At 44.7% G+C, this 24,140-nt stretch overlaps 2 protein-coding genes across 6 annotated transcripts in view; one reads left to right on the top strand and one right to left on the bottom strand.

The window, feature by feature from the left end:
• Positions 1-12,775, bottom strand: part of DNAJC21 (DnaJ heat shock protein family (Hsp40) member C21) — a 26,844-nt gene extending 14,069 nt beyond the window's left edge. Inside the window, exons 1-6 of one of the 2 annotated variants that reach the window (XM_075587923.1) lie at positions 12,554-12,775; positions 10,499-10,592; positions 9,582-9,702; positions 8,698-8,820; positions 7,674-7,978; positions 1,746-1,888 (exon numbers count right to left, since the gene is read on the bottom strand). In XM_075587923.1, the coding sequence (XP_075444038.1) occupies positions 1,746-1,888; positions 7,674-7,978; positions 8,698-8,820; positions 9,582-9,702; positions 10,499-10,592; positions 12,554-12,650 (883 nt within the window). In that variant the 5' untranslated portion in view covers positions 12,651-12,775. The remainder of the gene's footprint in view (positions 1-1,745; positions 1,889-7,673; positions 7,979-8,697; positions 8,821-9,581; positions 9,703-10,498; positions 10,593-12,553) is intronic. The other variant, XM_075587914.1, reaches the window with a different exon arrangement.
• On the top strand, positions 11,779-24,140 carry RAD1 (RAD1 checkpoint DNA exonuclease). Of its 4 annotated transcripts, none has more exons than XM_075588038.1 (6): positions 11,779-11,858; positions 15,137-15,357; positions 20,181-20,289; positions 21,010-21,268; positions 22,108-22,206; positions 23,268-24,140. In XM_075588038.1, the coding sequence occupies exons 2-6, from the start codon at positions 15,163-15,165 to the stop codon at positions 23,449-23,451; spliced, it is 846 nt and encodes a 281-aa protein (XP_075444153.1). In that variant the 5' UTR covers positions 11,779-11,858; positions 15,137-15,162; the 3' UTR covers positions 23,452-24,140. The 4 variants fall into 4 exon arrangements, with proteins under 4 accessions (XP_075444153.1, XP_075444164.1, XP_075444143.1 ...); XM_075588049.1 differs by lacking the exon at positions 11,779-11,858 and adding an exon at positions 12,575-12,864; XM_075588028.1 differs by lacking the exon at positions 11,779-11,858 and adding an exon at positions 12,862-12,961.

The following is a 24,140-nucleotide window of genomic DNA, read 5'->3' as shown; positions in this document are numbered from 1 at the left end:
TACAGGAGGAACAAACAAGGGGGAAAAAACCCCAAAGATTATCCACAATGTACAGTACTTCGACAATCTGAACAATAGCAGAAACATTTGAACCCATTTTTGGTAGTGCGAGTTTTTATTTTCGGCTGGGACTCGGCTGAGGGAGATTATCGTCTCGCCATCGGTGACAAGGTCATCAGAACTACGCATGTTTCTGTACTAGCAGAGCACAAACTAGCAAAGGGAGGAAGAGGGCCAGGGGGGGGGGGTGGGGAGGGGGAAACTAGGAAACAAGCTCTATAAAGACGAGGTTAATAACTCAACATAGGTAAAGTAAACCTACATGGTGCAGATAATGTAAAGGAACAGTCACTCAAGTGAAACGTTAAAATTAAAAAAAAAAAGTATAATTGTGCCACTAATTTCATTACAATTAAAGCAACATTACCATGACACGCACCCTTTTTTGTTACAGGAAAGGAGCCAGGAGGGGGAGCGGGGGAAGAGGGCTCCTCAACAGCGCTATTTTCAACCTTGGGGACCCCCAAGTTCCCGAGATTCTTATTGGGGAAATTACCAGTCACACTCCTGGTTTTTAAAGAGGCAATACATAAAAAAACACAGGGGGGGGAATTGCTGCTTTACATCCAGTTTCTGCTTTTAAGTGAACAATAATGAAAATGTAGGATGAGAATATTATTTTTGCTGTTTTTCGTGACTGTTACATTTCATATAATCACTTATCCTACTACATGTCACTTTCACCTCTGCTCTGTTGTACTGTTGGTTGACTGTGAACTAACAGTCAGGATTTCAAGACTGGGTGAGAAGTTGTTAGAGGGGAAGAGAAGTAATATAGGACTTGAGCGATCTTCACTGTAAAGATCAGATTTGAAAAAAAGTCTATTGAAAAAAATAAAGGAAAGGGAACAGATTGGAAATAACTGTATTAGAAAGGTTAACTTGGATATCTTTCTAAGAGTATGTGCAGTGTTAGGCTGAGCTTATAGTGGCGGCGTTGCCAAGTGCGCGCGCGCCCACGTCAGGCACAATTCAGTACTTGGCTATAGTAGTTAGCCAAGTGCCTGCCGGGCGACGCAGCGTGATGATGTGGCAGCGTTTTGAGGATATAATACATTATGTCTTCTCAGGCGACTGCCACGTGACGTTAGCGTCACGTGAGCTGGTTCAGCCAATAAGGGCGAACCAGCTGCGTGACGAGTTTGCCACGCCCCCTCATCGCCTCCCCAATCTCCTGCAGCCAGGTGCACAGATCGCTGGGGCTGCAGGAATGTGCGCGGTAGCGCAGATAGTATTAGTGATTTACCAAATAAGTATACATGGGAAGGATGTTGATCCAGGGATTAATCCGATTGCCAATTCTTGGAGTCAGGAAGGAATTATTTTTTCCCCTTAATGGGGTTTTTTGTTTGCCTTCCTCTGGATCAATAAGTAAGTATAGATATAGGATAAAGTATCTGTTGTCTAAATTTAGCATAGGTTGAACTTGATGGACCCATGTCTTTTTTCAACCTCATCTACTATGTAACTATGTAGCTCTGCATTACAGTGAAGCAAAAACGTGTGGGACCCATATGTGTCAATCAATTCACTTTGTTCCTGAAAAACCACTGCGGTTCAACCATGGATTATCACGTGAGCAACTTATGCCATAAGTTGTAAAATGAATGCGTTTTAGAATGTGAATGTATAGGAGTGAATGCACATGCATCGTGCAAAGTTCTTCTCCATGCAGATACACCCACCATTCTGCCCTTCTGTTTCTTCCTCTTCATCAAAATCTAATCTGTCCCCAAATTCCTTTTCATATTGAGCTTCCATCTGCTGTAGCTCCTTCTCCAGGTCAGACATGGCCATCCAGCTCTGCTCCTTATACTGCTCTGCAAGCCTATAGACAGAGAGCAAAGCTAGAGGATTCTTTATTACATACACAGGCCAAGCAAATAGCAGATTTATTACACCTGCACTGGATTACCGCAAGCCAACTTCAAGTGGTGGAAAAAAGGGAGCTCTATATATTATTACCCTGCAACATGTTAGTACTATCGTTCCTAAACACATAACAGTAAAATAATAAAGTAGTTGTAATAACTAAACATGGATGTTTTGGTTCCTTGCCAGGGATTTTATAACAAACACCCAGTGAAGCTACAACCACTACAGGTATATTCAGTGCTTAGACTACATGTTATGTCTATTGAGAGGTTGGCAAACACTGTAGCAAATGTAATTCTTGTTACCTCAATCTGTGCATGCTCTCTACAGCACTTTTGTAAAAGGTATGGGATTCAATTCTCTTTTTCTATAGAGAAATTTTTTGACTAAATGAAGTAAAAACAGCATCCTCAACATACTGCGTAAGGCAGGGGGGTGCTCAACTCAGTCCCCAAGTCCCACAACAGGTCAGGTTTTCAGGATATCCCTGCTTCAGCACAGGTGGCTCAATTAAAATAACTGAGCCACCGATTGATAGGGTGACCAGACGTCCCGGTTTAGCCAGGACAGTCCTGTTTTTTTGTTGTTTGTCCTGGTAACTCGAAATTGTAGTAAATATCTATTTTTATATTTATTTTTTTTAAATCGCTGGCTGCGCATGCGTGAACAGCCCGAGCCAACGACGAATGCGTGAACATCAAAGTTTGTCCTGAGAAAAATATGGTCACCTTACTGATTGAGCCACCTGTACAAAAGCAGGGACTGATTGAGCCACCTGTACTGAAGTAGGGATATCCTTAAAACCGGAGCTGTTGGTGGGACAGGAGAGGAAAACCCCTAAAGGAATAAAAACCATGTAGTCATTAGAAATGCTGGAGGCAGAGAGCAAACTTGCAAGTGGTTCATGGTCTTTTTACCTGATTCTGTCGTTCATACTCTCTCTGATGCACCCAGGACCGATTCTGCTTGATTTAAGCTTTGAACTGATATTCTTTAGGTCTCTGAGTACTGCTCTGGTCATTGGGGCACTAGGGTACAAGGGAAGTACCTTATGGCCATTTAAGACCTGAGGGAACGGGCTTGAGAAAGGGATGTCCCCCCGAAACGTTGCCCCCGATTACCCTACCCCTGCTGTGGTTTGTCCTTAGTTTTTGTGTCTGTGTATTGTCTCACTCCCTTCTCCCTAGTGTATTCACCCCAATCACTATGGTTTTGTATGTATATTCATTTGCTTTTGTGCTGCATTGCTCCTTGCATTATTCTGTGCATATATTAAATATTTTCTCTAGTGGCATAATCTGTGGTACTATATTTTTCAATAAGTCAGTGAGTGCTGGGACTTGTGGTTATAACTATTGTTTAAGAGGATTTTGGGTCCTCCTAGTTCCGCTGGCACCCTGCAGGTTCATTAATTTACTTTCTGGTGAGTGCTGTCTACTCTATATATTTTTATTTATTTATTTTAGATGGGAAAGGTATACAGGGATATACCAAATAAGTATACATGGGAAGGATGTTGATCCAGGGATTAATCCGATTGCCAACTCTTGGAGTCAGGAAGGAATGTATTTTTCCCCTTAATGGGTTTTTTTGTTTGCCTTCCTCTGGATCAATAAGTAAATATAGATATAGGATAAAGTATCTGTTGTCTAAATTTAGCATAGGTTGAACTTGATGGACCTATGTCTTTTTCCAACCTCATCTACTATGTAACTATGTAACTATTTTATTAAACTGGTATATTTTAGCCGTCTCTACTAGGAAGAAGGCGAACAAAGGTCAGTGGCATGTTGAAAAAGCTAAATGGAGCGGAATGGCACCTCCATAATAAACAAATGCTTTGGTGGGGTCTTTTTTTTTTTTACAATCTTTATTATCTTTTGGTGATCACACTGTTTGCCAATCAACAGTCATCTTAGCTTTGTTCCTTTGATAGCAAAGTAATTATCAAACCATCATTAGCAACAGATAACAACTCTCTGGAGTTAAAAGCTGGAGTCCTCTCTGAAGATTTAATCTTTTCTTTAGATGTAAATATATGCATATATCTGGACTAACAGATTCTAATTAATTTCTTCACACAGGTATATTCGTCCGGGGTGGAGGGGTAGGTCTCCACCTCTCCTCCCACAGCCAATATCAACTCCGCCCTATGGCTCCATCTGTTGCCTTCTGAGGCTTAAGCTGTCCAGCTTTCCTACCCTCTCTATCTGCACGTGGCAGTCATCCACAGACCGCTTAGCTCTACATCCTCTACCTCCTCTCTCCACTGACTCTCCTATCTTTTTACTGAGGGACTTCAACTGTCACATGATAAGCCCTCAGTCTTCTAGACATCTCACCTTTTCTCTAACCTCATTTGGCTTCCACCAATGGACGAATTCCAACACCCACAAGGATGGCCATTATTTAGACCTGGTCTTTACCAAAAAACGTTCCATATCTGATTTCTCTATCCCCCCTACCGCTCTCTGACCATCACCTCTTATCATTTACCACCACACATTCCCCTCACACCCCCAGCCCCCCCATTCTATTCACAATGCTACTTTCGAGATTGAGACCTTCGTTCCATTGACCTCTCTGCTCCGGCATCTACCCTGAACGTTCACCTCTCTCCCTCTCCTTCCTCTGAACCTGACAATCTTGTCAACTCTTAGAACGCTATTCTCTCCCCCGCTCTTGATCTATATGCACATCCGTCCCGTTAACTCACGGACTGGGCTAAATTCACAGGCACGCGCCCTTTGCACATGCACTCGCCCTCTGAACGCTTATGGAATAAAGCTCACACACTTGTTAATTTTCTGAACTATATATTTCTCCTCTCTGCAAGGCAAAAACAACACTACTTTTCCTCCCTCATCAACACTCTTTAAAGGCAAGGTGGATGCCATCCACAAGGAGATTCCTTCTGTCCCCTCCACCTCCTCTCTACTTCTACCTAAACCTCCTCCCTCCACCTCTTGACTCCTTTTCTCCTGTTACAGTTGGAATTTTCTAAGCTGATTTTCTCTTCTCCTGCAGCACATTCCCACTTGATCCCATTCCCTCACACCTCATCAGAACTCGTACTCCTCTCTTACTCCCCACACTCACCCATATCTTTAATTCATCACTGTCCTCTGGCAGTTCCCCTCTTCCTATAAGCATGTGGTGGTCACGCCTATTCTCAAAAACACTAAACACTACATGCCTTAGTACCGCCTTGTATCTCTCCTGATGTTTGCCTCCAAATTGCTGAAACGTCTCATGTTTTCCCACATGATAATCTTTCTTAATTCCCATGCCCTCCTGGACCCTTTACAATCTGGCTTTCGTACAGCTAACTTAAAGCTGCAGTTCAGTCAATATCCTGCATGTGTGTTTTTTTTTAATAAATCAGTTCTGTAGTAAGAAAAAATACTTTTAGCATTTTCTGTTTTTAAAAAAACAACTTTGAAAGACCAATTTTCTTGTATTCTATTTTAACAGCCATTTGCTAAGGCACTGCCCCTTCATGTCCTGTCACAAGCCCTGGCACACCCCTTTGTCAGCCCTGCCCTCCCTCTAGCACATGTCAGTGCAGGATTGCTCATGAATATTCATGAGCTTCCACTGACAGACAAGCAGATTATAAACAAATCCCAGCTTTTAATATGTCAGCAAATTTCGACCTATCAATACATGGAGAACGAATTGACCGGCAGCTAGTTCTTTAGGTAATTAGAGATTGCACACATGAAACTATTGAAGTAAAAAAATAAATGTAAAAAAATAAAATTAAAAAAAAGACTGAACTGCAGCTTTAACAGAGACTGTGTTTCCTAAAGTAGCCAATGATCTATATGTAGCAAAATACCATGGTCCCTTTTCCCTACTTAATCTCTGCTGCCTTCAATACGGTTGATCACTTTTTCATATTTCACTTGGTATCCGCAACAAAGCTCTATCCTGGTTCTCGTCATACCTCTCAACTCGCAGATTTTCTGTCTCTATTGTAAATATGTCTGCCTCCTGTTTGTCTGCTGGTGTACCTCAGGACACTGTTCTGGGACCTCTCCTTTTCTCTCTACACACTATCACTTGGTGACCTCATCAACTCTTTTCGCCTTAAGTATCATAGCTATGAAGAGGATACACATATATCTATTCACCCCGACCCTCACACTTCTAAATCCGGTCCCAAGTCTCCGATTGCCTCCTGGCTATATCCTCATGGATGACACTGCGCCGCCTTAAACTTAATATGGCTAAATCAGAGCTCCACGTATTTCCCCCTAAACCTGGCCTAATGTCCCCCTTTTCCATCACAGTAAACAGTACTACAATCTTTCCTGTCAAAAAAGCACGTTGTCTAGGAGTGACATTTGGCTCCTTACTTTCCTTCTCTATCCACTGGATGGCTAAAATGTGGTGCCATTGCCAAGATCCACCATTTCCTCTGGCAATCTACTGCTAAAACAAATGCATGCCCTTATCCCCTCCCGTCTGGGTTATTGTAACATACTGCTAACAGGACTCCCTGCCTCAACCTTCTCCTTTGTAATCTCTCCAAACATCTGCTGCTATAATAATTTCACTTTGTCCCAATACAGTCTCTGCTCATCTCCTCCTAAAATCCTTCTCCTGGTTTCCAGTCAAGTTTCAGATCTGCAAAGGTCTCCTCCTTACCTTTAAGACTCTCCACTCATCGGCTCCTCCCTACATATCAGCTTTGATCTCTCGCTATGCCGCTGCTCATCTCATGCGCTCTACCCGCAACAGTCTTCTCTCCCAACCCTTTCACCTCTCCCACACCTTAAACCCTTTTCCCTCACTGCCCCTTACCTGCGGAAGTCCCTCCACCTCAGTATACGTCAAGCACCCCCTCTCCCCACCTTTAAGACAAACCTTAAAACTTCTCATAGGAGATATAGATAAAAAAAAATCTTTTGAATAGGTTTGAAGCAGGGGGTCTCCGGAGCGAAACCGTGTTGATTTCAGCTCTGGGGACCCCCTGTTTCCCAAGATAATTACCTCCATAGGTGCTGGCGTAGAAGCTCTGGCTGGGTTCACAACATGGCAGTTAAAAATCCTGCATCATGGGGTCCAAAAGGAAGCCGCAACATCATCCCTTCTGTCTTCCTATTGGCCCACGTGACGTGGGAGCTTTAAACTGCATAGATAATAATGTATCAGCAGCACCTACGGAGGCAAGTACCCCGGAAAGCAGGTGTCCCAGAGCCGAAAACGCAGTTCTGCTCTGGGACCTCCTGCTTGAAACATTTTTGAAAATTAAAAAAATTAAAAGTTGCTTGGACTGCTCTTTTCAATGAAGCAGGCGTAGCCTGGACTCATGGATACGGTCATTCCTACCAGACATTGTGGCTAAGCACTGCCACCCACTACACTTATTCCCTCACCTGCTGTCTCTGCAAGTCTCCCAACATACCAATTAGATTTTAAGCTCTCCGGGGCATGGAGAGCTTACCTTTTCCTATTGTCCGATTTTGTTTGCTGCACTTATTGCATTAGAATTTCCTGTACTCTATTGTCCTTTGTAAAGCGTCAAGTACACTGGGGGCGCTATATAAAAGATATACATACATGTAAACAGAAGTAGCCAATATACTCAAATTCAGTGTTCCCCAGTTACTTCAGTAAATTAAATCTCTCTAAAGTGACCCAATTACACCGACACGTTATTTAAATAGAAAAATAAAATCACAATGAACTCTTCCTTGCAGTTTGCAGATGTGTCCGATTACAGCACTTACTTTGCCTGCTGTAATTTCTGCTGCCTGCGATGCTCCTCCATCTTCTTGGCCTTCTCCGCATTCTGCTCTTCCACCAGCTTACGATGGGCCTGCACCCTCTTGTCCCTTTTCCGGATGAAGGCCACGAGCTCGCGGACCAGTTCATTCCTCTCCTTGCGCGCTTTGTCTCTGGTTTTCTTGTTCTCCTTCTCCATGGCTCGTTTCTCCCACCGGTTGGAGGCCTGACGGGTGTCATACTCCTCTTTCCAGGCAAAGTTCTTCACTGTGCAGAAGCTCTGCCAATAGGCGTAAAACGGGTGCACTATCTGTATGAAACAACAACAACAACATTTAGCAACATCCTAGCTTTAAGCAATCAATTTCATCTCAACAAAAGCCGGGTTGACTGTTAAAATGATGGACTTCCCACTCCAATATTGGAATTTTCCCATGAATTTCATCTAAAAACAAAGGCCAGGTTGGTCGTAGAAGTAGGTGGAGTGCCGGTTTACAAGAATATTAAACCTCATAGTAGCTCCCCTTGCATTTACTTCAAAGGATAGGCTGGCTGCAACAAAGATGGCAACACCGAGTATCCAAGCTGAGGACCACAACTCCACACCCAGCACGCTCTACGTCACAGTTCTTAGGAGATTCTCATTTTTATTTAAAACCATATTCATCTGTATAAAGTGCCGACCTAAAGCCCTAGGAACTGGTAACGATGAGTCTTGTTTAGAAGTCCCTGCATGCTAACCACTTCTATGTGCTCATGTCCTTTTTGTTACCCAGCTATACTAAATCTCCTATTTACAAAGCAGTGCTAAACCCTGGTACCTTAAAGCCCATTTACATGAATAGCTGCCTTAAGGCTTAGCCCCACTTCGTAAATATGACCCATAACCCCATCACATCTGGGAGGGCTGGAACTATGTTGGACTTTAGGGGTTTAACAAGTTGCAAATGCCACTACGTGTGTAAAGAAAGCTGAAATGGAGGTGTGAAACAATACAACGTATGTCCACATCTCAAAACCATATTTTACCGTATCATAGTCACTCATGGAGTCTCCAAACGTTGGGAATTCCTCCAGGTTATCCTCTTTCTTGCTTTCCATTTCTTCTTTCACGATCATTTCGAAGATGCCCCGGTAAACCGTGTAGAATCCCTGAAAAAAACCCATCTAGATTATTAGAAGGCTCAGGCAAGTAAAACAATGTAAAGAAGCCAGTGGTTGAGGTGTGCGGTTACGGAGCATCATAAACTTCTCCCACTCCAATGAAAATGGATGTTAAAAGGGATGCGTTGGTCTTCTTAAAATAGCCTAGCAATGCATTGTAAGAACGTTTGCATGGACTGTGCGTTCCTGCGATGACAGTACCACTACCAGGACACGATCAGTGAATAGGAATACTGTTTGATTATTTGCATTATGCACGAATTAGCCATGGGCCATTTAGTATGCAAAATGAATACAGATTTGCCCACTATTTCTATAAATGCATATTTGAGCGCCCCAGTGTAGAAGATTTGCGAGACACCATTGCCAACTAGCAACTGGACCATTTTGCACTTGAGATATTGGGGGTAACTTTTTGTTATATATACTATTCAATTACTTTATAAATTCAATATAATCTTTAAGCTTGGCAGCAAGTCACAACCGAATTCAACATGCTGCTGTATATACTATGATAGATTGCTGCTAGACATTTGTGAAACCCTACATTTTCTCATTAGAAGTCTGAGCCCACTTCCATATCCCAGAGTTGTACAGTATTTTAGACCGGTCGGGATTTAAAAAGTGTTTGAGGATAGGCAGCAAATGCAGTGGTACATTTTATAACCGCACTACACTGCAATCCTTTCTGATGGTTTAATGAACAGAATTTAGGTTGCTTCTGAAGAAGAGAAAAATATTCCCATTACCTTCTCCTCATCTCCAAATCCAGAGTAACAAGTCACAGTAAAATACTGCAGCAGATCCAAACTGTCGTCCTTATACTCCCCGTCTACTCCTTTGAGCAGGGCTTCCTTGTGGTTATCATACCTGCAAGAAACAACCAGAGGTGTTTATACAAAGGACAACATGGTAACCCCCTTCAATAATGAATGCAGCAAAACTTACCCTGTTAAACAGCACAGGGGTTAACAATCAGAAGAATGTCAGTAGACACTGACCTGAAACAAATAGCCACCGCATGAAAAGCCAATGCTGAAGCAATGGATCCTACGGCTAAGGCCCCGCTCCCTCAGTCAGCGCGCCCGCACTGCAGACAGGCGGGGCGCTGACAGACACAGACCGCGATATGCGGTCTGTAGGGAGCGGGAGCCGGGGCTGGAGTGGGAGGGAGGGCGTGGTTTAAGCGGAGGGGGGAGTGGTTTAAGCGGAGGGACCCGCTACCCCCCCCCCTCCACGGGCCCGGGCTCGGGCTCCCGGGCTGCAGGAGGGAGCTGCTGCGGGCTGCCCTACTCACATGCTGACACTCAGGCACGCACACACACACACACACACACACACAGGCAGGCACTCATGCACACACACACAAACACAGACACAGACAGGCACTCACGCTGCTTTCCATCCACACTCTCCTCCCCGCTCCCCGAAGCCTCCCCTCCTCCCGAAGCCTCCCCTCCTCATTGGCTCACAGCCACACCACGTGACGCGTCGACGCTAGGGATTACAATTCTCTTGAATCCCTTGCGGCTGACGCGTCACAGCGTGTTGTGAGCTGTGCAGCCAGGGGGGACCGGGACCGGCTCGGGAGGATTCCCCTGCTGGTGGGGAACGCTCGTGTGGCCGCCCGTGCCGCCGGGCGCAGCGGGTCCCAGGCCTTACTCACCAGGCTCTTTCCTGAGGGTCACTAAGCACATCATAGGCCGCCTGGATTAATTTAAAGTGCTCAGCTGCCTCCTCTGAATTATCCAAGTTCTTATCTGTAAAATCAGACAAACGTAAGTTATGGCGATTAAAAAGTCAAAAACCCTCCACCTGGCAGGAAATAAAAATACCCCATGTCTTAGCCAGGTCTGCAACCCTGCTTTCCCTCCCATTCTCTCTTGGCATACAATGCTTCTCCTGCAACCAGGGATTCGGGGTCTTGACATGCAAATGAACACACACAGTGTTTGACTTTGTGTTTCTTTCTTTTAGAAGCGTAAAAGCTGTGCAATGCGACAGGCTTAAGCTTATAGGGGTCACTGTTAAAATGGATAAGAAGCAAAAAGTGACAGTGTGCTTGCTCATTTGCATGTCATTACCCAGAATCCCTGGCTGCAGTGGAAGCAATGTATGCAAAGAGATAATGTGGAAAGGCAGGGCTGTGGACCACTCAGGCATGTGAATGTGCGCACAAATGGTATTTTTATTTGCTGTATCTGTAAAACAAATTGTGTGGCATTTAGAATAAAAATGTACTAAAACCGCTTTCTCTCCAATTCCTTTTGTTTAACATTTAGCAAAGTAAAATGTTCATGAACCCTTGACACCAAAGTGTAGCACTTGCATGAGGGCACACAGTGTACAGCTACTGTATATGACACATATAGTTTGTTACTGAATGTATTTGCTGCCAGGAAATTAACACTAAGCAGTACACCAGAAGTTACAGAACAGTCCATGCTAATCTCTATACTTTTTTTTTTAAGTGCAGGTCATGCTTTGAGGCAATATACTGACATTATATGAGGTGAGCGCTTATGGGATTTGGGAGGATTGTCACTGTAAAAGGGAGCATGTAGTGATGGCGGGTAACCCAATCTCAAAGTGGGGGTATCACAGAAGCCTCCATGCTTCTCGCTCCCCAACACTGGTGGTGTTACAGGATTTCCAGCCTTGCAGTGTGTTCTCCTTAATAACTGTTAGGCTGCGGACATTAAATTCAGTCACGTAAATTCAGTCAAGTAAATTCAGTAAATTCAGCCACGTGGAGGCTGAGGGAAAGCAGGTGCTTTCCTTGGCCATTGTACACGCGCCGTCCGTGGTCGTGTCTAGGGACGTACCGCTCACGTGACCGGCCTGTCGCGCCAAGAAATCAGTTGAAACTGATTTCTTGCCAACACGCGCCCTTCCGCACGCACGCTGCATAGACGCTAACACTGCATTAAGGCAATATGATTGCTCATCCACACGGTTTGCGGCACCATGTCCGAGGCCTTGGGAATCTTTGTGGACATTTGAAACGTTCAAAACCAGGATCTGAAGTATGACTGTCAGGACAGTAAAACTCGTAACCTAACTCCAGCAGTGCACAGTGAGAGGATCAGAGGCTGCTTTGTGCTCCTCACCTGGGGGTAACCTAACTCCCGCAGTGCACAGTGAGGGGATCAGGGGCTGCTCTGTGCTCCTCCCCTGGGGGTAACCTAACTCCCGCAGTGCACAGTGAGGGGATCAGGGGCTGCTCTGTGCTCCTCACCTGGGGGTAACCTAACCCCCGCAGTGCAGTGAGGGGATCAGGGGCTGCTCTGTGCTCCTCCCCTGGGGGTAACCTAACTCCCGCAGTGCACAGTGAGTGGATCAGGGGCTGCTCTGTGCTCCTCACCTGGGGGTAACCTAACTCCCGCAGTGCACAGTGAGAGGATCAGAGGCTGCTCTGGCTCCTCCCCTGAGGGTAACCTAACCCCCGCAGTGCAGTGAGGGGATCAGGGGCTGCTCTGTGCTCCTCCCCTGGGGGTAACCTAACCCCCGCAGTGCAGTGAGGGGATCAGGGGCTGCTCTGTGCTCCTCCCCTGGGGGTAACCTAACCCCCGCAGTGCAGTGAGGGGATCAGGGGCTGCTCTGTGCTCCTCCCCCGGGGGTAACCTAACTCCCGCAGTGCAGTGAGGGGATCAGGGGCTGCTCTGTGCTCCTCCCCTGGGGGTAACCTAACCCCGCAGCGCACGCTGGGAAGCTCACTCACCGGGGTGCCACCGCAGGGCCAGCTTCCGGTAGGCCTTCTTGAGATCATCCTCCGTGGCGTCCGTCCGCACCCCCAGCACCTCATAGTGACACTTCATAGCGGGGACAGCGGCGGAGGCACCACGTGCGCACCGGTTCCGGAAGTGAGGGAGGGACAGAGGAGGAGTGACGCCACGAGCGCCGGTCTCTGTTACCAGGGCAACCGCAGTGCTGTGAGCTTCCGGGAGCTGACGCTGCCGAACGTCATTACGCGCGCCGCCTGGTCAACCCATCCTGTGTGTGCGGCTTTCTCCAGCGCGCGCTGCAGGAGAGGTACAATGTGCGCTGTGACTGTGTGGACGGTGATTGGGTGCGCTGTGACTGCATGGCCTGTGCGCGCTGTGACTGCGGGAGGTTGGACCCTGGGTGGGTCTGTCTGATTTTATTTATATAGCGCCAGCCATGTCCGCAGCACTTTACAGCATACACCAGGAGGTAAATAATGTACACTACAAACAATGGGAATAAGTGCAACAGGTAAATGACAACATAAGGCTGCGGTCCCAGTACCGCCTGTGCGCACGGCGCGGCGTGCACTGTGCGTGTAAGCACCGCCCCTCAATGGGGCTGGGCCCACTATGCACCGTCACGCAGAAGGTGCAGCCGCGCCGTGCTGCAGGGTTTTTCCCAACTCAATAAAATTGAGTTTACTCCTAGCGACGGAGGCGTGGCCACGCCCCCACCGGCGGTTCACCCAATGAGGGCGAACCAGCCGCGTGATGTAATGGCTACGCCCCCGCAAATCCCCGACCACGCCCCCCCCCCGTCACAAGATTCTCCTCACAGACCGCAGATCGCAGTTAGCGCTGTGACACGCGCCGCCCCCCCCCCCGCCGGGCGCGCGTGTCACAGACATTACTGGGACTGCAGCCTAAGGCTAAAGGAGACCCTGCCCCGAAGAGCTTACAATTTCATCTACACGTGTGTGTACATATATACACACACCTTTCCCATTGTACTCTGTGTCTCGTTTCCTATCACCTCTTGTCCATCTCTCTGTTGGTGTACCTCAGGGGTCTGTCCTGGGACCTCCTCAAAGTTAAAATATCACCTCATTGCTGATGAGACACACATTTACCTTTCAACTCCCCTGACCTTACACCCTCTGTACAGACCAAAGTCTCTGAATGTCTCCCCGCTATATCGTCCTGGATGACCCTCTGCCGACTCAAACTCAATGTGTCAAAGACGGCGCTCCTTACACTTCCTCCCAAACCTGGCCCTACTGCCTCTTTCTGCATTACTGTTGGCAGCACTATCATACACCCAGTATCACAAGCACGCTGCCTAGGGATCACATTTGATTCCTCCCTTATATTCTCTCACATTCAAAATGTAGCTAAAACCTGTAGTTTTTTCCTCCATAACATTGCAAAGATATGCTCTTTCCCCTGTCTCTCTACTGCTAAAACTAACGCAGGCCCTCATTCTTTCCCACCCCGACTATTGTAACCTACCGCCCACCCTTCCTGCTCCTCGCCTGTCTCCCCTACAATCTATCCTAAACACTGCTGCCAGAATCACTCTACTCTTTAAAATCTGTCTCGACGTCTCTCCTGCTGAAATTCCTCTCCTGACTTCCTATTAAACTCCGTATCACAACATTCTCCTCACTTTTTAAGCTTTACACTCCTCTGCCCCGCCTTACATCTCAGCCCTAATTTCTCACTATACACCACCCCGAGACTCTTCCTGTTCTGCTCAAGGATGTCTTCTCACTAACCCTTTTATATCTAAATCCCTTTCCCATCTAAATGCTCTCTCACTCACTGCCCCACACCTCTGGAATACCCGTCCCCTCAATATCCGGCGAGCACCCTCTCTCTCCACCTCTAGGACCTTTTCTTAAAACTCACCTCTTTAACGAAGCATATGGTTAGCTCCCCTGGCTGTTACTGTACATCTCGGATGCACTGTCCTAAGCCCCTTGCCGACGCACTTACCAGAACACCCGCCTACTGTCTCTGTAAGTTCTGCCTACTTACCAATTACATTGTAAGCTCTTTAGGGCAGAGACTCCTTTCCTAATGTTACTTTCATGTCTGAAGCGCTTATTCCCACTATGTATTAAATTATGTAGTTTACTGCTGTGAAGCGCTATATGCAGTGGTCGACAAATCACCAAAAAATCTACTCGCCGAACAAAAAAATCTACTCGCCACCTAGTACCACACGTGTGCTGCTTGGGCCAAAAGGAGCTCGCCACGATGTTAAATCCATTCGCCCGGGCCGTGCAAATGTATAGGTTTGTCGAACATTGGCTATATGAATATATATACACTCACATGCACATATCTAGTTGTGTAAATAAGCTCACATATGATATTTAAGTCAATAGGATAATATAACTTGTTAGTAAAACGTGTATGTAACAAGAGCATTTACTAAAACACCAGTATGTGATTTTCAATGGAAAAGCAAAAGCATTTAACGTCAGTCAAACCTTTTCTTTTATCATTTGTTCTCAGATTACAATGTTCACAAATGCTTCAAGAATACACTTGCAAAAATAAATGTAAAGGTTTTGTGTTTCTATATCTGATAGGACAGAGGTGCCCTCAGGGCCTGATCATGCCCTTGCTGACGCAGCCTGAAGCGGAGGACAATGAGTACATATTAACCTGCAGTCTGGACAATGTTAGAAACCTGTCAAACATTCTGAAGGCCATTCACTTTAAGGACCACGCTGCATGTTTTGCCACGAGTAATGGACTCAAGGTGACCGTGGAAAATTCAAAGTGTCTTCAGGCAAATGCCTTCATTCAGGTATCAGACAAGTTCATCTAATGACCTTTATATTGCCTACATAGTTCTGTAACTGTATATAGGAAAGAATATCACATTTACGTGTATAACATACAAAATAACATTATAATTATAGTTTTATTTTGAAAGCACAAACATATTCCGCAGTGCGGTATAATGGGGGGGAAGTGTTCTGCGTATTACATAAACAGAATGGCATACCGAATAAGGACAAACGTGTGCAGAAGGGAATGAGGGGCCAGCTCGTGAGAACTTACACTCTAGTGCAGGGGAGGCCAACTGCAGTCCTCAAGGACCACCAACAGGTCAGGTTTTCAGGATATCCCTGCTTCAGCACAGGCAGTGCAGTCATTATGACTGAGCCTCCTGTGCTGAAGCAGTGATTTCCTGAAAACCTGACCTGTTGGTGGCCCTTCAAAGCTGGAGTTTGCCCCTTATTCCCTCTAGAGCAGCAGTGCCTATGTTGAAACAAAAGGTAAAATGGCTGCTCTGTGTGGGACTGGGTACTGTATACCTCAGGAAGGAGATACCCCCTGCTGATCTCATTCAGGTTTAGGGGTGTGGCTGTTAGGGGGTGTTGGCGTAAGGTTTGATCCAGCCATCCGGGGGGGGGGGGGGGTGGTTAGGGGGTTGATGTTGGCGTTTAGGAGACATTCTACAACCTGACCTCTGCCCTGGATACACAGGGAAAGGGTATAGGCAGAAATCACCGAATAGATATACTTGTGAAACTTCACAAGGTTTTTCTTGCTGCACGCTGTTTAGAGGATCACTATCGAATTGACTCAAAAAAGTATTCAATAATTATATTCTAATCGTAGCACTCACCGGTGGCTCAGTAAATACAATTTTTTTCTATTTTCAACACGGCATCTGAAAAATAAAAAAATGAAGAAAAGGGGCGACGTTTCATTCCTAATCGTCTTTCTCAACCCGCCCTATGTGGCCATCGACATAACCGCCAGTATATATACAGAAAAAGGTCACGAATGCCAACCACACGGCACGTCACTTCCCCTATGTTTGTGGGAACGTCGCATCTTAGTAACCGGTACCTATGTGAAAGTCGTGAACCGCAACTCTCTAAATATTGTACTATTACTTATTTTATTTATAAAATGTTTACCAGGAAGTAATACATTGAGAGTTACCTCTCGTTTTCAAGTATGTCCTGGGCATAGAGTTAAGATGATAAATAATTAATGGTACAAACACAGTTACATAAGTGAACAGGGTATACATTATATACAAGACATTGCATGCACAGCTAGAGATAATATATATTATAGGTGTATGTAACAGTTACAGACCAGGTTAAAATGTGAGACAGCTTTAGTTTTGAAAGAACTTAGACTGGTGGCGGCTGTGAGAGTCTCCGGTAGATTGTTCCAGTTTTGGGGTGCACGGTAAGAGAAGGAGGAGCGGCCGGATGCTTTGATGAACCCTGGAACCATGAACAGTCTTTTGGAGTCAGATCTCAGGTGATAAGTGCTGCATGTGGTAGGGGTGAGGAGCTTGTTCAGATAGATGGGTAGCTTGCCCAGAAAGTATTTGAAGGAAAGATGAACTTTGTACCTAGACTCAAGTGCTGACCATCTTATTCAGATGCATAAATTATACATGAATACCATGAGAAAACACATTTAAGACATTTCAGAAGAAAATTACTTCTAAACTATCTCAATAAAGGAAACGTAAGATGGCTCTCTGCCTGTTCTTTTTCACTAGTAAGCATGCACTGTTTTTTTATTTATATATATATATATATACACATATACACACATCCTCTTATGTCTTTATTAAACAAATGTAATTAGGCAGAAACACCTAAACAAGATAACTGCCGTATCCTTGTTCAACACGCACTAGGCGTCCGACAATGTTGAGATGTTGTTTCATCTGTTCCCTTAAATGCTAATAGTGGTGTCTCTATCTAGATCAGGGGGTGGCCATCTCCAGTCCTCGAGCTACCAACGGGTCAGGTTTTAAGGATATCCCTGCTTCAGCACAGGTGGCTCAGTCATTGATTGAGCCACCTGTGCTGAAGCAGGGATATCCTTAACCCGACTTAAAGGCCCTTCAGGACTGGAGATGGCCACCCCTGCCACTCTAGAGCGTTGCGGTTAGCGACTTCCTAATAGCTACCAGTTACTAGGCTTGGTCATCACCAGCAACATAGGGGAAGTGACGTGCCACGTGGAGCTCTCCTGTGGTATTCGCGGGCTTTTTCTGTATACTGTATATACTGGCGGTTATGTTGCTGGCTTTCGGAGGCTTGAGAAATGGCCGGTCAGGCACGAGGCGTCACCCCTTTAATTCATTTTTTTTTTTTTTTTGTTTATTTTAAAATGCTGTGTTAAAAATGGAAATAACTTTCCTTTTACTGAGCCATCCGTGAGTGCTGCGATGTTGCTATATACTGTATGTATTTTGGGAGACGGAGACAGGAGAAGTACAAGGAAGTGCAAGTTGTATATGGCAAGATCAAGAAGGGAGGGTGGTTTGCAGTTGGCTATAGGATCATGTTACAGTTGAAACGAGCATCAACAGACTCCAGCACATACTGTATCATGTATATTTAGTATGGGATTTGACTCAGGAAAATAAAGCTAAATGCATTTTCTCAGGGACAAGTCGGAAATCTGTGCGAGTGTAGGCAGCTGTGGATTTGAAAATCCGCCGCCCCATGGCACTTAGCTGTTGCTGCCGCCCCTCTCCTTCTAAACCGCAGTGTCAAATGACGCCACAGACGTCACCAACGTGACGTCGCATGGCGTCACATGGCCATGGTAACGTGACATCATTTGAGGCTACGACGACGCTTTGCCGTGGCAATGAGATGCCGTGTGACGCGGCATCATTCGACACTGCAGTTAAGGCGGAGGAGTGCAGCAGGTAAGGAGACGGCCGCACTTTGTTTTAAAAGATATCTATGTAACAAATAGTGATCACTGGAAATATTCCAAGGATTAAAGTTATTAAAATGCTATGAAGCATCCAACGGTATAAATTGCATAATAGTCCAGGAAGAATGGGGAGCGCAGGTGTATGCAAAATAAAAAACATACAAAATATAGTGCAATATGTTAACTCAGTGAATATAAGGTGTGCAGTGCGTACTCACAAATTTCCAATATATAATAGGCGTGTCCCAATAAAATTGGTAATGTGCTGTCTTTCGGTCCCTGTCTCAGCCTATGGTACACTTCTGGAGTCGGGTCACCTTCCTTAGGTAAGTAGACAAATACACCATAGTGTGTACTGGTAAAAAATGTTTATCACTCACGCAAAGTGAAAATACACTCACATGGTTAAAAGGTATTAGTGCCTTAAGAACAATGAAATGGAGTTGCGACTGATCAGGATCTCTGGGCGTTCTCGCTGCCCTCTGCACAGTCTGCACCGCTCCTTCCCGTCCCGCACTTCCACAGAGTGTTCCGGTCTGGTCTCAAACAATGCCCATAGGCTGAGACAGGGACCGAAAGACAGCACATTACCAATTTTATTGGGACACGCCTATTATATATTGGAAATTTGTGAGTACGCACTGCACAGAATTCAAGACTCGCCTTATATTCACTGTGTTAACATATTGCACTATATTTTGTATGTTTTTTTATTTTGCATACACCTACGATCCCCATTCTTCCTGGACTACTGTGTGTGTGGGATTGAGGGAATCCAATCCTCCAAGGGTTTGAGCAGCGAAGTATTATTTGATTATTATATCACTATTTATACCATTTCACTTGCACCTATCACACGGTGTTATTTTAATTTTCTATATTTGATCTAAGCGCTGATTTAGTAACATATCCTCTGCACATTAATTGCATAATGCAATAAAACGGTGTATTAAGTCAGTAGTGCAAAAAGCACTAAAGCCGATCAAAGTAAATCGGACCAAAAAAGTTAATTGTCGAGACTCGTCGCTTAGGTGTCAGTCCATTAGCTTTTCCCATATATCCTGATACCGTTTCATTCATACTCCCATATATCCTGGTACGGTTTCATTTATACTTCCATATATCCTGGTACGGTTTCATTTATACTCTTGTATATTTATCTGCTTTCTTGCTTTTTGTGCTACTGACTGTAGTAAACTGTTTTATTGCGTTATGTTATTTATATCTGCTTTATAGTACTTTAAGCATTGGAATATTTCCTGTGATCACTATTTGTTACAAAGATATTTAGTATTTTTGACTACAATTCTACAATTGAAACGTAATTTTGGGTGTAGTGTTTTGGGGGAAATGCAGTCCATTCCATTCATATATATTTATATTGATATTTCATGTCGGGAGTGTGAAATACAGACTAGACATTGACTGTTCATTTATATGTATTGTTCAATTCAATAACTATATCTATAATTACCTACAAGTGATTTATATGACATGGTGCGCTGATACTTTTGTGATAACACAGTATATCCTTCTGTAATGCAGAATATCATCGTTTCCTACTTAAATCTGGAGTGATTGGGATTCCCTGGAGAGTTTTGAAAATCTCTGGTTAGAGCAGGGGTGGGCAACTCCAGTCCTCAAGGGCCACCAACAGGTCAGGTTTTCAGGATATCCTGCTGCAAGACAGATGAGTCGGACAAAGACTGAGCCACTGATTGAGTAACCTGTGCTGAAACAGGGATATCCTTAAAACCTGACCTGTTTGTGGCCATTGAGGACTGAAGTTGCCCACATCTGCCTTAGAGGGAACTATGAAACCCACTAGATCTGCATAATCAGTGTGTTAATGTTATAATGTTGTCCTGATGTAGATGGTAGTGATCATTTGTTTTGCCTCTTCTGTATCTTCACCAGGCTGGGATCTTTCAAGAGTTCACCGTCCAAGAGGAGTCTGTAATGTTTCGGATCAATCTTACTGTTCTTCTAGACTGTCTGACTATTTTTGGTGCAGGGGCGGTGCCAGGTAAGACACGATATGCAGGAGACCTGCTTGTATGCAACATGCAGAACATAACTCTGTTTATATATTACTAGCTTTTGTGCCTGGCTTCGCCCGGGGAAAGTAATATTGAATACATGTCCCCGCACTTCCCCCCCCTGCTGCCAGCACATCCCTCCTCCCCCCCCCCCCCGCTGCTGGATGTAGTGCGGGGTGAGATTTGTCTGTGTGTGTGTGTGTGCCTGTCTGTGTGTGTGTGTGTGTATCTCCCCCTGCTGTGCCAGCACATGTCCCCGTCCCCCCCAAGCCCCGCTGGTACATCTCCCCCTGCTAGCTGGCACATCTATCTCCCCCCCCCACCTCCCCGCTGCCACATCTCCCCTGCACATCTCACATCACACACAGCCCCGATCCATTCAAGGACACGCTCCCTCCCTTAGTAGCCACGCCCCCTGCTCCTGCTCTAACAGATTTGCTGGACAGCCGAGGGAAACTTAGAATGTCCATAATTTGGGAGGTAAGTCACATTGGAAGCTCAAAATAGTTGCGTTGGCCCCTATTGGACACTGAGCCCAGAACTATAGTCCTGTCAGTCTCTCACGTTGGTGGCCCTGAGTGCTAGTGTTGCCAGCTGTTTTATTGCCCAGGAGGTGTCCAGACTTATTGGTTGGTAGGATGCTTTCTTAACCCCTTTGTTGCCAACTACTGGTTCCAATGTAATCTTTCCATTTCCATTTTTCCTAGTAACATCAACGGCCTTGAGGATGTGTTACCTGGGGTACGGCCATCCTCTCACTCTGTTTCTAGAAGAAGGGGGGGTGGTAACAGTGTGCAAAATTCACACCCAGGAGCCCGAGGAGACGTTGGACTTTGATTTCTGCAGCACAAACGTCCTCAATAAAATAATTCTGCAGTCAGAAGGGCTCAGGGAGGCGTTTGCGGAGTTGGACATGACCAGCGACTTCCTGCAGATCACTATGTCTCCAGACAAACCTTATTTCAGGTACATCTTGAGTCCACTGTTCCTATACACGAAAAGTGTGGCGTCGTTATTTGCCCTAACAGTTATTTATGTGTTACTGTTGTATCCATTTATCTGATGTTGGCCATTTACTGTGGGGATATTTTATTTATTTTTTTAACACCATTTTTTTTCTCTTAAAGAGCAGGGGGAAATGTAGTAAATGTGCACTCCTTGTTGAGTTACACAGAACCTTCTAGATGTACAGGTAGGCCTGCTCAGGAATAGCATTTATGCTGGAATTCACTATTGCGCAGTGCGGATTATCGCACTGCGATCCCATTTTAGCTGCATTAACTTGAAAGGCAGGTAACGTGGGATTGCAGTGTGATAACTGTACCACACCTTAGTGAATTTGCCCTTGAGTATCTTAGAACGCAAAAAAATCGTTTTCATCCTTAATCATTAACCCCTTTACTGCAATGCATTTGAATTTCCTTTTTAAGTGTTGTCAATCAGACTTCATTGGCTTAATTACCACAACTCTGCTGTTCCTGACACACAAGACCTGAAGCATCAGTGTCAAATCCTTGTTTCATGTACGACGACTTGTTTTATCTAATGTGATATGATTAAAACTATTCAGTCAAAATTGTCACTTTCTGTACACTTTTTTTTTTTTTTTCTAAAGATGTGAAGATAGATTCAAACATGAATATTAGTATAAACATGTAGCAAGATGTTGAATATACACTGTACTCCATGTGTTGTGGTAAGCCTGTGTTCCCCGGCGTGGGACAGAAGGTGCATTGAGATTATACACTAGTCAGTAACTTTGGGGCGTTAACGCTTCTATTTTCTTCCTAACTCGACTCTCTCAGACTGTCTACGTTTGGCAACGCAGGAAGTGCTCATCTAGACTATCCCAAAGATTCGGATTTGATTGAATCTTTCAACTGCAGTCAGACTCAAACAAACAGGTAATAAGTACACTGTGCAAACCGTACTTTACGTGTGCGTATAGGCTCGATTACATTTCATTTGACACTGCATTATATGTATTTACATTTCATGTTGAAATTGATTTTCAATGACTATCTTGCCTGCCTGTTGAAGCCACCAATGGTGCTCAAGCAGTATAGCTAAGGCTGTGCTTATAGTGCCGGCGACGTCGCTTCAAAACAATTGTATTGATGCCGTTGCGTGCGCTTATAGTGGATGCAACGGCGATGCCAAAATCCTTCTAGTCACTAGAATTTGATTTTACAGAGACAGTCTCCCCATGTGACTGCCTATAAGCCAATCACATAGCCCCTCTGCCTTCCCCGTTGCTGACGTCACTCCCCTTGTAGCCCAAACCTGATTACAACTTTCACAATGGTGACGGGTGACGTCATCTGTCGCGTCGCCGGCACTATATGCGCGGCCTAAGTTGCTGGCTCGCTTTCAGAACAATTTAAGTACATCTGTGGGGACAGATCCACACGTAAGCAGCAGGGACACTGCAAGAATGTAATGTCAGATGCAAAAAGTTTTCATTTAAGAAGCTCATCTAATTCCATTCAGCATAATATGGCAACAAGCCGCAGACGGGGGGTGGGGGGGGTCCCATTTGAGTACAGACATGTGGATCTTGAAGAAAATAAATCACTATATGTATTTGTCGTTTAAGAATGCCTGGCCTTCTTTTCTTGCTCATTAATTGTCTGTGTAAAATCCGGAATATTACTAATCACACAGTTCATTCCTTCCTCCTACCCTCCAAGTGATTTCAGCATACAGTAGTATGGAATGAACATGTAATGAATGTGAGGCTTCTCAATGTATAGTGTTTTTTAAGCTGATAAACACTGTCAGCTAAATTTTACACTGTACTCTACCCATTATGACCCATACGTTCTGTTTCCTGCATGTAGTAAATCAACAGTGATTGCAGTGTCACTAGATAATTGTGGCTTTTTTGTTCTGTGTCTTAATTTCATTTTGAATTTCTGTAACTCTGCAGACAGATGACCTATTATCTGTCCTTTCCTTTTTACAGGTATAAAATCTCTTTGCTGAAGCCATCCACAAAGGCCCTCGCTTTGTCCTGTAAAGTGTCTATTCGGACAGATAACAGAGGCTTCCTCTCCCTGCAGTACATGATCCGGAATGAAGATGGACAGATATGTTTTGTAGAGTATTATTGCTGCCCAGATGAGGAAGTGGATGTAGCAGACGGATAGATCTGTTTTGGATCTGCATCGATTTTAGATGGCGTTTGTTCTTGAAACACATGGATCGCAGTCTCCTCTAGAAGGAATCATTGTGCACTTTCTATTTTTAAGACGACTGTAGAAAAGATCCTGAAATGTGCCCAATGTATATCCCCATAGGGCATGATGTCTGCGAATGTATATACACCTTTTCTATTTCTTTTAACACGTGGGTGACTGCACAAAAACACGGCAGAGGTTTCCTGACTTGTTGATAGTGGTGTAACATGGATTTTTACATGGAAGGGTTTAGCAAACTGCTGTTTGCTGGGATGTAAAAACACAATAAATACACTGATAACTGTAGAGGACGGTATTCAGATATAAAAGCGTATCATTCTAAAATGTTAATGACACTTTGTCTTGCACATTAAAGAAAACGTGTACTTGAACAATTTATAGTCATTGCTATATGCAAATCTGTAATTGCAGCCAGTACTGGAAACATATCGTGCAGTACACATTGGTTTCTGGGGAACAATGAAACATTGTAGAAACGTCGGTAGCATTTCAGTATGGTAGTTATATACCATTTCAAAGTGCCCATGAAACCAGCACCAAAGTAGAAAACTCCATTGCAGTTAATGAAGATTTAGACCCGCATCTTGTATGGAGAAGTATATTTTGGAAGTAAATAAAAAAAAATCTATTTTGCAAAA

This window comes from Ascaphus truei, chromosome 1 (genome assembly GCF_040206685.1).
Source record: "Ascaphus truei isolate aAscTru1 chromosome 1, aAscTru1.hap1, whole genome shotgun sequence".
NCBI classification, from domain to species: domain Eukaryota; kingdom Metazoa; phylum Chordata; class Amphibia; order Anura; family Ascaphidae; genus Ascaphus; species Ascaphus truei.
This window is presented reverse-complemented; position numbering and strand designations above follow the sequence as displayed.